Source organism: Apodemus sylvaticus, chromosome 1 (assembly GCF_947179515.1).
Source record: "Apodemus sylvaticus chromosome 1, mApoSyl1.1, whole genome shotgun sequence".
NCBI lineage: Eukaryota > Metazoa > Chordata > Mammalia > Rodentia > Muridae > Apodemus > Apodemus sylvaticus.
In genome coordinates, this window is record NC_067472.1 from 167865445 (window position 1) to 167881073 (window position 15629).

General features: G+C 44.3%; 1 protein-coding gene across 7 annotated transcripts in view; it reads left to right on the top strand.

The window, feature by feature from the left end:
* The first annotated feature begins 7141 nt into the window (after positions 1-7141).
* Uevld (UEV and lactate/malate dehyrogenase domains) overlaps positions 7142-15629 on the top strand; it is a 35998-nt gene continuing 27510 nt past the window's right edge. For 6 of the 7 annotated variants that reach the window (XM_052162293.1, XM_052162299.1, XM_052162331.1 and 3 more), the window contains exons 1-3: positions 7142-7320; positions 10415-10499; positions 11236-11301. In XM_052162293.1, the coding sequence (XP_052018253.1) occupies positions 7279-7320; positions 10415-10499; positions 11236-11301 (193 nt within the window). In that variant the 5' untranslated portion in view covers positions 7142-7278. Of the gene's footprint in view, positions 7331-10414; positions 10500-11235; positions 11302-15629 lie in introns of all 7 variants that reach the window. The other variant, XM_052162308.1, reaches the window with a different exon arrangement.

The window sequence follows — 15629 nt, forward strand, 5'->3', positions numbered from 1 at the left end:
TAGACGAGAGATCTGAGATAGTGAAAGGGGTATTGACTCAGACTCTGGGCCCTGGCACCAGCCAGAGGCCTATCTGCCAAAGAAATGCGACCCAGTTGCCAAGAGCAACTCTTTGTGAATCATTGCAAATGGCCCTCCTGGTCAAAGATGCTGACAAACTGTCATGGGGCAAAGCCTGTCCCTCACTAATGACAGAATGACTCATTACCAGTTTCTCCTCTTAAATGCCCCCAGGATAACATTTCAGACCCCTGCGGCCTGACCCGGACCTTGATGGGCCTCTGCTCAGATATTTTGGCGTGAATCCATGGGACCAGACCAGATCTTCAGGATATCCCCTTGATGGATGCAGAGGTAACATGGTTCACCAAATGCAACAGCTTCATTCAGAACAGACAGAAGTATGTTGGGTCAGTGGTGGCACACACCGTCAATCCCAGCACTTGGGAAGCAGAGGCAGGCAGATTTCTGAGTTCAAGGCCAGCCTGGTCTACAGAGTGAGTTCCAGGACAGCCAGGGCTATACAGAGAAACCCTGTCTTGAAAAACCAAAAAACAAAAATAAAAATAAAGAAAAGGGCCAAAGAGATGGTTCAGTGGTTAAGAGCACTGACTGCTCTTCCAAAGGTCCTGAGTTCAATTCCCAGCAACCACATGGTGGCTCACAACCTATGCACACAACTTCTGGAGTGTCTGAAGATAGCGACAGTGTACATTAAGTAAATAATAAAACTAAACAAATAAAGAGGAACTATTCTCCCTACTAAGGGCTCTATGGGGACCTAAATAGATGGCCATCATTTACTGCTTGAGACACCAGAAAAGAAAAAGACCCAGTTTCAGAGGGCAAAAAAGGGACAGGTAAAGCAGCCATGACATGCTGCCCTAAAAAAAGAACCTCTCTTGCCCTTGCCTTCCCTAGATGACATAACCTGGACTAGAAATTTGCCCGTGTCCCATTGTTATGACGGATGGTAGAAAACAGCAGATTACGAACTCATTATGACTGAAGAAATGGGACAACATATACTTCAGAAGATCACTGCTCTTCCCACACAGGCATCCAGAGAATACAGGATTTGATAATATCGGGATTAGAGATGCTAACTAGAAGATAGCTGGGGCTGTCAAGAACTGTAAAGCCTGCCTGCTAACTAATGCGGTCACCAAGGAGAAGAGCCCCGGTAATAGGTTCAGGGGCACAAAGCCCAGTCTACTGAGAGACAGACTTCACAGAGGTAAAACCAGAAAAATGTAAGTATATATTTACTGATGTTTACAGAAACCTTTTCAGGTTGGGCTGAGGCTTTCCCCACCGAACATAAAACTACATCCACGGTGACAAAGAAGCTCTTAGAGGACAAACTGCCAAGGTATGGGCTTCCTCAGATGACGGGTCAGACAGTGGATCAGCTTCTGTGTCTGTCCCAGATAAGCCAGAGACTAACCAATATTCTGGGGATTCATTGGAAATTTTATTATATATACAGACCCCAGAGTTCAGGACAGGTGGAGAGAATGAACAAAACCCCCCAAAGAGACCTTAACTAAATTGACCTAAGAGACTGGCAGTGACTGAGTTAACTCTTCTTCTCTTCTCTCACTACTGGGTATGAAACTCCCCTTACCAGATGGGACTCACCCCCTTTGAAAACATGTTCAGGATACCACTGTCCACTGTTGGTGTCGTTGCTAATGACAGGCAAAGGTCATGGCTGAGTTTGAGGATCGACAATTACTAGAGGATCTCAAAGATAGCCAATGGGCACATAAACATGTTTGGCCTAAACTTCGCATTCTCTATAAAACAGGTCCCCTCTAACCAGGAGTCATTAGAGCCTATTTCGAAAGGTCCCTCCCATTGCCCTGGAGGTCTACAGCACTGCAACAAGGGAGCACAGACCCATTTGCAGTTGAAGACAACCCTGAGCTGCAGAGAATTCAGCCTCAGGACTCCCCACCCCACACCCCCACTCCCATCTCCCACTGATGGGGCCCCAACCCAAGCCCCAGGACACCACAAGGAGTGGACAATGATAATCCTGACCCCCCCCCCCCACCTAAAATATAATGGTCCAGTTCTTTCCAGTCACTAATCCACCCAGGCCTGAGTTAACTGAGTCACAGGTATCTGCCTGCCTCTGCCCCTTGAGTGTAGGAGGCAGTGTATACCCAGCCTTGAGATAGATCTTAAAAGTGGAGTTATGGAACCAAAAGTATGTCAGAAGTCTGTGGCCGGAGAGATCGAGTATTTCACACCAGCTTGCAATTCCAGTTCCAGGCGGTCTGATGCCTTCAGAAGGCACTTGCACACATACGCATATAGTCTCACACAGGCATATAAATGAATAAGTATGTAAAAACAAAGAAATCTTTTTCAATTTTAATTTTATTTGTAACTGTATGGGTGCCCTGTCCGCATGTATGTCTGTATACCACTTTCATGCCTGGTGCCCACTGAGGCCAGAAGACAGCATTGCATCCCCCCCCCCCCAATTGGCCTGAACTTATGAGCTGAGAGACCCCCAACTCGAGATTTTTAGACCCCTAGCAATTAGAAACACAGAGCATCTTGTTTTTTCTGCTCTCAGTGTAAACAAACCGTCAACCTTAAGATAGCGCTTCCCCCCCTGCTCCAAGGACTAGCGCTCCCACATTCCTGAGACATCTGGCGCCTTGCTCAAAGTAACCTTCCACTGAGCCATGAATTGCCGCCTGATCTCCCATTCCTTATGAAATAGATCACTGCCTGAGCATCCCCTCCCCTTTTTCTTTATAGTCTTCTTTAAAAGGCCCCAACTGCAGCTGTGCGAGGTCGAACTAACTCCTGTGCCCCTGTGTGGAACACGAGAGCGGCCCCTGTGCACTGGAGAATTAAACCTCATGTATTTGCATCAAGAACGGTCGTCCTATCCGGAGACTTGAGTGAGGATTTCCCAGGATTTGGGAGCCTATCAGAGCCACCTGGGAATTGATCCCAGTGCTCTTAATCACTTAGCCATATTTCTAGCCCCAAATAAATAAATAAATCTTTAAAAAAAAAAAAAGCTAAATCAGATTTATATCACTCTTTTCTTCACAACATTTCTCCAGTGGCTTCTCTTTCACAGCAATGGTCTTAAGGGGAAAAAAAAACAAAAAACAAACAAACAAAAAACCCCAGCAATTCCAGATTGTAACTTTAATTTTTTCAAACCTTATTTTTAATGATGGGGTTTTTTAAAAAGATTTATTTTATGTATACAAGTACACTGTAGCTGTCTTCAGATACACCAGAAGATCCCATTACAGATGGTTGTGAGCCACCATGTGGTGAACTCAGGGCCCTGTTGAGGAGTAGTCAGTGCTCTTATCTGCTGAGCCAACTCCCCAGTCCTTAATGAGGGTTCTTAAATGCTTTAAACCACCACCCACCAGAGGCAGTGGAAAAGAAAGAATACGAGGGAAGTGGACCTGTTTAGAAAGGTTTCTTTGGAGCAAACCCTATCTGCATTGTCAGAAAACCGGTAGTTCCATTCATAAGTGAGCAGCCGCAGCTCGATCCACTCACAAATGCTTCATGGATGCACCAGCAGTCCAGTCCAGTAGAGTCGGATTAGCAGCAGCGGTAGCATGACCTAGCAGGAACAGCCAGGCCTTCGTCAAATCAGCGCAATTCAGCAGGAGGGACAGGAGTACCAGGAGAAGCGCTCAGTTATGCCTCTCAGCAACGGGAAGATCAGCGAAAACAGGACACCGACGAGCACTGCACCGCTAGCTCTATAAGCAAGCCCAGCTCAGCCTCCACCGCTGTCTGTTGAGTCCTTCTTATAAGCACCCCCCCAACATCACGTGACCTCCACTAGTCTTGCCTCAGCACCTGGGTGTGTCTCAGCTGACATCACTCTGCCAATCAGCCCAGGAAGCAACAAGAAACTGCAGCACACCACCAGAAGGTTTTTGGTGTGTTTCTCTATGGAGTCCCCACAAATGCAGCTCAGCTATGCAATGTAAAGTGGACCAGTACATGCCTGTGATTAACAAAGAATCCTTCATCACATGCCCTTTCACATGCTTACATGCTTGCGTTAGCAGAACATCCTCTCCTGTGTCTGCTTCAGCAAAACGTTCCTTCACGAGTCTGCCTTAGCCTTTCACCTGGTCCACTTCAGGAAAACACTCCTTCACGTGTTTGCCCCAGCAAAACACGTTCCAACATAACTGGCTCTCCAAAGAACCCTTAACTTTCCACTTCACAAAGTTTCTTTGTCTCTCTGTCTCTGTCTCTGTCTCTCTCTCTCTCTTTCACACACACACACACACACACACACACACACATACAAATTGCTTATCATATAGCTAAGCTCAGTATTGACAGGATTTGCCCTGTGCCTCAGAGTTAGGTCAGTTCATTCCTCTGTTGGACAGAAGCCATCCTGCAAAATATTAACATCAGACAAGGTTGCTGAGACCATGGAAAAGTGAGACACAACAGGGCCACTTATAATTTTGTCTACACAGAAACAAGAACAAGGGAATACCAAGCAGGTTCCTGTTTACTAAGACCAGCTGCTTGTCAGTCATTGCCAGTCACAGCCTTCATTTTCTATGTGTCCCCATTTTACATATGACCTTCGCTGGGGAAGTTAGTCACTGAAACGTTTCTGCATCTTTTTTTTTTTTTTTTTTTTTTTTTTTGGTTTTGGTTGTTGTTGTTGTTTTTGGTTTTTCCAGACAGGGTTTCTCTGTAGTCCTGGCTGTCCTAGAACTCACTCTGTAGACCAGGCTGGCTTTGAATTCAGAGATCTACCTGCCTCTGCCTCCCAAGTGCTGGGATTAAAGGCGTGTGCCACCACTGCCCAGCCTTTCTTCCTTACAGCTTCTACTAAGTGTCCAAATCCCCAAATTCAAACACTGTCTCCCTGAGCTGTACTGCTGTCCCTCACTGTAAGGAGCAGAAATTTTAGTTTCTTTCTTTCTTTTTTTAAATTAATTTTATTTATATGAGTACACTGTCACTGTCTTCAGACACACCAGAAGAGGACATTGGATCCCATTACAGATGGTTGTGAGCTACCATGCGGTTCCTGGGAATTAAACTCAGGACCTCTGGAAGAGCAGTCAGTGCTCTTAACCACTGAGCCATCTCTCCAGCCCACAACCTAGTTTCTTTTTTGTTTTTGTTTTTGTTTCGAGACAGGGTTCCTCTGTGTAGCCCTGGATGTCCTGGAACTCACTCTGTAGATCAGGCAGGCCTCGAACTCAGAAATCTGCCACCTGCCTCTGCCTCCCAGAGTGCTGGGATTACAGGTGTGCACCACCACCGTCCGGCCACAACCCAGTTTCTTAACTACAGCTGTGTTCCAGCCTCTGACAGAAAGGCCTCCATAAGCCAGAGTCCTGGAAGAATGCCCCATAGTACAGTGACCTGACTTCACCCCCTGGGGATTGTCTTGAAGGCTGGCTGAAACACCCAGCCTGGAGACTGGGAGTAAAGGTCAGCGACAGATGCTGATTTCCATCCCCAGCATCCAAAACAAACCTCTCTCAAACTATCCCTGAGTTTCTGGTTGACTAACTCTATATTTTTCATACTAATTGTTTCAATTTAGCCATTCCACAGTGTACAAATATTCCAAAATACCAACTATACCAACAGATATATACAACTTCATGTCAACAAATAAGTTCTTCAAAGTTCTCTTGTTTATTTACTTGGTTTTATTTTATGTGGGTGAGTGTTTCGGCTGCATGTATGTGCACCATACAAGTGCCTGGTGTCTGAAGAGGGTAGGAGACAGAGGGCATCCGATCCCCTGAAGTTGCAGTTACACATAGTACTGAGCTGCTATGGGGGATCCTGGGAATAAAACCTTGTTCCTGTGCAAGAGCAGCAACTGCTCTTAACAACTAAACCATCCGTCCACCTGCCTGCATTTAACATTTTACAATTAAATGCGTGTCTATGTGTGTTCATGTGTGTTTATGTGTGCAAGCACATAAGTGCAGGTACCCCGGAAGCCCAGAGATGCCCTATACCCCTGGAGCCAGAGTTAGAGTTGGTATAACTACTGAGCCATCTCTCTAGCCCCAGGAGTTTGCATTTCTAACAAGTTATTGTGAGTGTACTATGCCAAAAACAAAGATGGATTTTGCTAGCGGTGAAGCTGGAGGAAACTCAACTCAGGGGGGGGTCTCGCCTCAGCTGCAGCAGGGATTTTGGTTGCTACTGTACAAAGACTTTGAGGAGATAAGGAGATGTCAGAAAAAGATAATTCATTAAGCAAAAATACAAGGCACACTTAAAATATTGGGTGGCTTACGGAGGGTGAGCTATAAGACTGCTTTTAAAATGTGGTGGTATATTTATTTCCTCGTAGAATTCTTCTAAGGTAAGTAATATTATAAGATGATTTATGAAGAACTTGTAGGCATGGAGCAAAAGACTAAAAGCCATTTTGCTATGTGTAGGCCAAGCCTGACGTGTTTTGATCCTAAGCATAGCTTACCAGCCATTTTAATAATCTTGTTGGTGACACTTGTCAGGAAAGAGTCTAGCTTCTGTGCAGTTGGATTTTGGTTAGTCGTGTCAAAATTATTTTTTAAATTTGTTTTTACTTTATGTGTATGGGTGTTTTGCCTGCAAGTACAGTACAGAAGTAAGCTCACCCCGAACACGCGTCGCCCAGAAGAGGGGGTGAGAACCTATTCTACTGGAGTTACAGTAGCCCTGGCTGTCCTGGAACTCACTTTGTGGATTAGGCTGCCAGAGACCCGCCTGACCCTGTCTCCTGAATGCAGAGATTCAAAACGTGCGTCACCATCGCCCGGCAAAACTTTGATTTTGAACATCAAAATCCAGCTACACTTTTTGGCTGTGATAATTCTCCCCGCCACCCCCAATTTTGGGCTGAATTCAAGTCTTCCAGGAAACTCGCACGTCGCTTGTATCTGTTTATTCTTTGGTTCTTCTTAGCTAAATTCCCCCCCGCAAGCGGGCGGTATTTTTCTAGGCTGCTGTCAGTCTCGGGTTTGGGACAAAGGTAGACGCAGAACCCGCCGGAGTCCTCCGACTGGAAAGGGCGGGGCGGGGCGGGGCGGGGCGGGGCGGGGCCGGGGCGGGGCCGGACGCAGAGATCTGGTCTCTGGGTCCGGTCGATGCCTGACTGAGCGTGGCGTCCGCTTACTGCAAGGGGCGGGGACCGTCCTCTGCGGAAGTTTGGGTCTCTGCGGCCTCCGTTCCCGGCGTGTTCTGGAGCCCGCACAGTGACTGCGGCGGAGGAACGCACCCCTGCTGACCATGGAGTTCGACTGTGAGGGCGTGAGACGGCTGCTAGGCAAGGTGCAGGCAGGTGGGGGGCCGGACGGGACCCAGAGTTCTCGTCACCGCGCGTCGTCCCAGCCCACTTCCCACCCCCATATCCTTTTTTTTCCAAGGTTTTTTTTGTTGTTGTTGTTGTCTTGACACACCCACTCATACTGTTTCCCAGGCTGGCCTGGAAGTCGCGGCAATCCTCCTGCTTCAGCCTCCCGGTGCAGGGGTCACAGGCTGGAGTTGCCTCGCCCCACCTTGAATGAGTCACTCCTTGCTTTGAGAAATCCGGGTTATCACATTGTGGAAGCCATTCTCCACAGTGCTTCCGTCCTGGAGCGTTTGCGACTGTCTCCCGTGCTTTTGTTTCTGTAGTTCTCTCATCTAGCATCGTGGTCACATCGCAGATACCCACGATGAGACCCCCGCAGACGCGAGTGCAGGCATAGACAGAGCTTTACGGTGGAAAGGTGGATAGAGGGTTTCTTCCACCCTCAAGTCTCACCCCACCCTACCCCCAGGCTGTACGCTCAGCATTCCTGACTCCCGTCTGCAAGGCTGTCTAGTTCGGAGGTTACCTTGTTAAGTGATCCTGGCCGTTCAGATTGCCCTGGAAGAGCCCTAAAGACGATTCTGTGCCGATATTCTTGGACGGGGGTGGGGGTGCCTCTTTGAAAGGGACAGTTTTTACACTTGTAAGAGTTTTAAGAGCTCTCAAACTGAAATCGTGTATGTAGTTGATTCTGATGGTTTAGCTTACAGTTACAGGTGTAGGTTGATTGAGTTTGGTTGTAAGACTTCGCATTTAAAAACAGAAAAAAGAAGCCTGGTGTGGTGGCACACGGCCTTAATCCAGACACTCAGGAGGCAGAAACTCTGTGAGTTCCAGGCCAGCCTGCACTACATAGTAAGTTTCTGGACAGTCAGGGCTACATAATGAGATCCTGTCTCAAAATACAAAAAAAGAAAGAAGAGTCCTCTGGAAGAGTGTCAAGTGCTCTTAATCACAGAGCCATCTTTTTCTTTCTTTTTAAAATTTTTGATGGTCTTATTATGTTTCCAGGCTGTCTTGGAACTCATTATCTAGACCAGGCTGGCCTCGAACTCACAAAGATTCCCCTGCTTCTGCCTAGCAAGGCTTGGGATCAAAGACATTCACCAGCACAGCTGCCCTGTTGAGCAACTCTGAGACTGTTTTCCAGTGCAGCTGTGTCAGCCCACAGCAGTGCAGATAGGTACTGTCGAGCCCCAAGTTCCCCACGTCCTCTCTCCAGCACTTACTGTCAACTCATTTTAATTACCATTTATATCTTGATTATGTGGCAACCTCTCCAAACTTTTTTGTTCATTTCCAAGATTATTATGGCTTTTCCAAGTCTCATGGGTGTCCATATCAATTGGAGTTTTTTTGTTTGTTTGCTTGGTTTTTTGTTTTTCCAGACAGGGTTTCTCTGTGTAGCCCTGGCTGCCCTGGAACTCACTCTGTAGACCAGACTGGCCTCGAACTCAGAAATCTGCCTGCCTTTGCCTCTCAAGTGCTGGGATTACAGGCATGCACCACAATTGGTGTTTAATGGTGAGGTATGTGTGTGCAGACAGAAACCAAACCTTCTGGATATCCTTTTTTTTTTTTTTTTTTTTTTTTTTTTTTTTTTTGATTTTGTTTTTTCGAGACAGGGTTTCTCTGTGTAGTCCTGGCTGTCCTGGAACTCACTCTGTAGACCAGGCTGGCCTCGAACTCAGAAACCTGCCTGCCTCTACCTCCCAGAGTGCTGGGATTACAGGTGTGCACCACGACCTCCTGGCCCTTCTGGATATCCTAAGCAACTGCTTTATCATTTAGATATATCTCCAGCCCAGTTTTTCAGACTTTTTATAACAGCTGAAGTTTCACTAAAGGATTATGCTGAACCTTTCAGGAAATATAATGATCTTGATGATCTTAGATCCACAAACACAGGCTATTTTCCCATTTAAAATAGCTTTCCAAGCCAGGTCTTTAATCCCAGTACTTGGGAGGTGGAGGCAGGCAAATCTCTGAGTTCGAGGCCAGTCTAGACTACGAAGTGAGTTCTAGGACAGCCAGGGCTACACAGAGAAATCCTGGCTTGAAAAACAAACAAACAAACAAACAAAAAACAACAACAAAACCATTTCATTTTGTTTCTTTCAGCAGTGTTAGGTTTTCAGCATCTCTTTTGTACCTTTCTGAACTTATTTCCAAGTAGTTTTATTCACTTTCCAGGATATTGATAGCCTTGCCTCCTTTCAATTAATCCTCATGGTAAGTCTAGGGAGTGGGTAGGATTTTTCTTTGTAGGTAAGAAAATAAGTTGAGGGAGGTTACATGATGGCGCTCAGAAGGCCACAAAGAGAGACAGGAAGAGGCACTTCACCTGCTTGTAGCAACCTATTGCTTTCCCCTGTAAAATCCAAGATACCAGCTGGAGGTGGGCAGGGAGAGTCAAGTTGTCTCTAGTGAAGGGGGCATTCAGAAAAAAGGGCTGGCAGGGTGATCAGTCCCTGACCTCAAGCAGGACAGCCCTGAGCTTGATCCCCGGAACCCTGAGGTTGGAAGGAAGGAGCCAGCTCCTGCAGGTGTCCTCTGCCCTCCACATGTGCACCCACATTTACATACTGCATTAAATTAAAATGTACTTAGAGACAAGTGGATCTTGAGTGCTGATGAGTGGTTCATCCTGTGCTGTCCCGTAGGCTTTGGGAGGGTATTGGGGGGGGGGGGTGCATTTAGATTTAACTGATCAAGGCCCAGGTCTTGGGAGTTAAGCTTGGAGTTTAATACCTTGCTTGGTATCCGACTTAGCAAATTGCACGAGTTCCTTCGTAAACTCTCCTTGCTCCTTAGCACTGTGGTCTCAGTGATGAAATCAGAAATGTGTGATGATACATGCCTATGTTCCTAGCACCTAGGGGAGACGGGAGGGGAAGATGGCCAGCCCGAGGTCCACTTGAACTATAAAGAGAGACCCTGTCTCGCGTTCATAACGAGTCAAGCTCTGGTGACGCCTGCCGTGTAGAGCGCTTGGTCCTCGTCACACAGCAGATGTCCAGTCTCGTGCATAGCTCTGTTTTCATTCCGGGCTGCTCGTTGCTCTCATTTCAGTACAAGTTCAGGGATCTGACCGTGGAAGAGCTGAAGACCGTGAACGCGTCTTTCCCGCACTTCAGATACTCCGTGGACACCTATGGTATGAAGCGCATCCTCTAGTCACGCCGCTTCATTTGGACTGTTAATTATTTCACCTAAAGAGCTTCCAAGTTATTTTTCTTTTCTTAATCTCAGAACTTGCTATGTAGCTAGGGATAGCCTTGAGCTTCTGACCTCATCCTCCCTCTCCTGAGTGTTGGGATCGCTGGCAGGCACTGCCACACCCTGCTTCCTTTGGTGATAGAGGTGGAAGCCAGGGCTTCCACCGGTGCGTGGTTTTGAGACAGGGTTGGTTTGCACTCCTTTGCTGGTCTGGTGGTCTGGTCATTAGATAGCATTAGCTGGCCTTGAACTCCTGGCAGTCCTTCCTCCTGCGCCTTCCTCCTATGCTGGGGTTACGAGGGTGGGACGTTTGTCTCTTAAGAAAGGAAGGTGGGTGCTTATTGTAGTGGTGCATGCCTGTAATTCCAGCACTTGGGCTGCAGAGACAGGAAGATTTCTGAGTTGGAGGCCAGCCTGGTCTACAGAGTAAATTCCAGGACAGCCAGGGCCATACAGAGAAACCCTGTCTTGAAAAACCAAAAAAAAAAAAAAAAAAAAAAAAAAGGAAGGTGGGCATTGGATTTGGACTTCAGTGTCAAAGTTTTGCTGTTCTTACACTTCCTTTTTAAAAACTTTTATCTATTTACTTGGACATTTCTGTGTGTGCAGAGTTGACACGCCCTTTGATTGCTTGTCTCTACTTCTGACTGACATTTTGGAACTTTGTCTTCCAGTTTTCAAAGACACTTCCCAAAAAGACCTGCTGAATTTCACCGGTACAATTCCTGTGATGTATCAGGGTAAGTACGGGACTTCTCTACAGGAGCAGCTCAATAAGAACTTAATTCCTTGGTATGCATCGCTATGAACGTGTTTTTGCATATACCCGTGTTTTTACATATACCTGAGGTCTGCTCAGGACCTTCCTAGATCTGGCAGGATCCTGTAGATGTCAAAGGAAGCCTAGACTAATTTTTTTCTTTTTCCTTTTTTTTAAAGATATATTTATTTTATGTATATGAGTACATTGTTACTGCCTTCAGACACACCAGAAGAGGGCATCGGGTCCCATTACAGATGGTTGTGAGCCACCATGTGGTTGCTGGGAATTGAACTCAGGACCTCTGGAAGAGCAGTCAGTTCTCTTAACCTCTGAGCCATCTCTCCAGCCGCCTAGATTAATTTTAAATCCATTTAACAACTTGTCAAATAGTGCCTGCTGGGCTGGCGTGGGTTGTGAGAACGGAAGAGAGCGTGAGAGACAGAGCCGAGCTCTGGGGAGAGAGTTTTGCTCTCAGTCACTGAGGGCCATGGTCCTGTGTGTTCCTGTTGACACCTGTGCTTGTCCCCTTTTCTTCTCTGTGAAGTGGCACTCACTCTACCTGTTCTGTAGGTAAGACTGAAGCTCAGCCTGGTCACATGACTGAGCAAGCACAGCCAGTGTCGCAGTGCATTACTAGACATTTTAGAGTTAGGTGACAGGTTGAAATAATAATGATTTACTCAAAAGGGAAAAAAAACAGTTAACCATTTCTTTTCTTTTTTTTTTTCTTTTTTTTTTTTAAAGGTTTATTTATTATATGTAAGTATACTGTAGCTGTCTTCAGACACACCAGAAGAGGGTGTCAGATCTCTTTATGGATGGTTGTGAGCCACCATGTGGTTGCTGGGATTTGAACTCAGGACCTTCGGAAGAGCAGTCAGTGCTCTTAACCGATGAGCCATCTCTCCAGCCCCAGTTAACCATTTCTTAACTATTCCCTACTTACTGTTCAGCAATGTAACCTTTGGTATAGAAGGCTGGTTAAACAGTATCACTTGAAAAACACCAGCCAAGCTCTGTTTTCAACGAACCATTTGTTTACATCTGTCCTGTTTCCAAGTGGGTTTAAAAGTACAACTCAAAGTGTTTGCCATGTCGTGTATAAGTATGAATTTCATCCCAACAGTATATGAAATTAGAATGAATACTATCTGTTTATAGAGGAAAGGATTAGGCAGAAAGAAGTTAAGTAATGTGGGTAAAAAGTCATACAGGTAATAATGTGTAGAGGTGGGTATCTGGTCCCGAGTGGAATATTTTTAATACTGTGTAAGACACAGAGTGATAGACCGTGAAACAGGAGTAAGTGTTAAGGGTAGAACACAGTTGAAGTGTTTTTTAGATGTCTAGACAGTTTAGTTTTCACTTACGTTGGATTTAACTTTGGGCTTCATGGTAACCGAGGCATGACCTACAAAATTAAAATCATAAGAGCCTGGGGTCAGGTTCCTTCCTCTCCCTCCTTCCTCCCAAGCGGTTTATTTTGTTGAGGAGAGTTACTGATCTAAAACAAAGCCTCAGACAAGCTACCGGCCTGACAGGAAAGCTAAGTGACAGTGAGGCCGCATGCAGGCAGACAGGGACAGGACACCTGCCAAGGGCAGCAAGAGAGAAGCATCGCTGGCAGCACTTGACGCGGAGAACAAGTCTACATTCGAAACTGTCTACCCCAAAAGGTCCCTTTTCAAGCCCTCTGCACCTGAGGGCAGCCACCATTCGTGTAGAGACAGCTGCCCTTCCTTCAGGGTCCTTGTTGAGAACCCAGTCTAACATAATTGCAGTACTTGTGATTGACTAAAGCACATCAGGCAGACGGTCTGCTCAGCTAGACACATTGACTCATCTTTGACCTGTCGTAAGCCGGCTTCTTTCTCTGAAAAGAATTCCAGCACTTCCAAAGGATAGTATTTCTAAAAGATTAGTAGACCATGTATGTGTGTGTGGTTATCCCACACTACCTAGGTTTTAGGAACCCGCATGGTTTTCAGTTTCTTTCTTTCTTTTTTTTTTTTTTAATTTGTTTTTAGTTTTAATTATTTTTTTTAAAATATGAAATAGAAACATTTTATGATAGAATTTACATGGAAAATATTTCTGATAAAATTGTAGAAGAATGTAGAAAAGCATGTTAGAATTGATGATTATCATGGAAAATTTTATATAAATATAATAATGGTAGGCATAAAAGTTCCTAAGTTGATTGAAACTGGAATTATAAACATTTTCTGATAAATTTGAAGATTTACTTGGAAAATATTTCTGATAAAATTGAAGAAATATATAGGAAAACATGTTAAAATTAAAGATTATGGAAATTATACAGATAAAATGATAGGCATAAAGATAATTCTAAGTTGATTGAAGGTGGAATTATAAACATTTTCAGATAAAATTGAAGATTTACGTGGAAAATATTTTTGGTAAAATTCAAGAAATATATAGACAAACATGTTAAAATTGACTATTTTGTGGAAAATTTTACATATAAAATGGTAGATATAAAACTCTAAATTAATTGAAGGTGGAATTAAACACATTTGTGATAAAATCAAAGATTTACATTGAAACCATTTCTGATAAAATAGAGGAAATATATAGAAAGATATATTAAAATTGAAGAGTATCATCGGGTGGTGGTGGCACATGCCTGTAATCCTAGCACTCTGGGAGGCAGAGGCTGGCGGATTTCTGAGTTCGGGGCCAGCCTGGTCTACAGAGTGAGCTCCAGGATAGCCAGGGCTATACAGAGAAACCCTGTCTCGAAAAAAACCAAAAATCCAAAAAAAAAAAAACCCTAAAATTGAAGAGTATCATGAAAAATAATGCAGATAAAATGGTAGACATAAAAAAATTACTAAATTAATTAAAAGGGGAATTACAAACATTTTCTGATAAAATTGAAGATTTACATGAAAAATATTTCTGTTAGTCTATATCTCTTTATTGGGGAGTTGAGTCCATTGTTGTTAAGAGATATTAAGGAATAGAGATTGTTGCTTCCTGTTATTTTTGATGTTTTGATTATTATGGGCCAGGAAGACTTTCTGTTCTGGTCCAGTCTGTTTGGAGTTCTGTAGGCTTCTTATATGTTCATGGCATCTCTTCTCTAGGTTAGGGAAGTTTTCTTCTATAATTTTGATGAAGATATTTACTGGCCCATTAAGTTGGAAATCTCTCTCTTCTATACCTATAATCCTTAAGTTTGGTCTTCTCATTGTGTCCTGGAGTTCCTGGATGTTTTGGGTTACCAGCTTTATGCATTTTGCATTTTCTTTGATTGTTGAGTCAATGTTTTTTATGATATCTTCAGCACCTGAGATTCTTTCTTCTATCTCTTGTATTCTGTTGTTGATGCTTGCATCTATGACTCCTGAATTTTTTCCAAGGTTTTTTATCTCCAGAGATGTCTCACTTTGTGATTTCTTTATTGTTTCTGCTTCCACTTTTATATCCTGCATGGTTTTGTTCAGTTCCTTCACTTGATTGTTTGTGTTTTCCTGTAATTCTTTAAGGGATTTTTGTGTTTCTTCTTTAAGGGATTCTGCCTATTGACCCATGATCTCCTGCATTTCTTTAAGGGATTTTTGTGTTTCCTCTCTAAGGGCTTTTACCTGTTGACTGATATTCTCCTGTATTTCTTTAAGGGAGTTATTTAAGTCTTTCTTAAAGCCCTCTATCAGCATCATCAGATATGATTTTAAATCCAACTCTTGCTTTTCCGGTGTGTTGGGGTATCTGGGACTTGCTGTGGTGGGAGAATTGGGTTCTGATGTTGCCAAGTGGCCTTGGTTTCTGTTGGTAGGGTTCTTGTGCTTGCTTTTCGCCATCTGGTGCTAGTTGGTAATTTAAGTATCACTAAGAAAAGGTGGCTTACCTTCCCCTCTAAGCTCAGAGTTGTCCATTCTTATTTATAGGACAGACTTACTTAGGAGCTAGTATATTAGACATAATACTTGCTGTGGAGGATATAGGAAAGAATGAAAAAATGCATAGTAGAAATTTACACTGGAGTAAAAGCAGGCTGGGTAAGTAAATAATTGCACTATACAATAAATGAAAAAGTGGAGAAGCTATAGCATCTCTTCTTGGGATTCGCAAAGTAAACTACATAGAAAAGATTTTGTATCCCATACCGGTGGTACAGTGTAGCCTGTGAATTGTTTTTGAATTGCTCAGGTGACCATTGTCTTAGTCTCACTGCTATGCTGGTGCTGTGGTAAGAACCTCTTCTCAATACAGAGAAAACAAAAAGTAGGATGGTTTGCTTCATCCTTACACACAAACTCGGCTGCCCTTTTTTTTCCT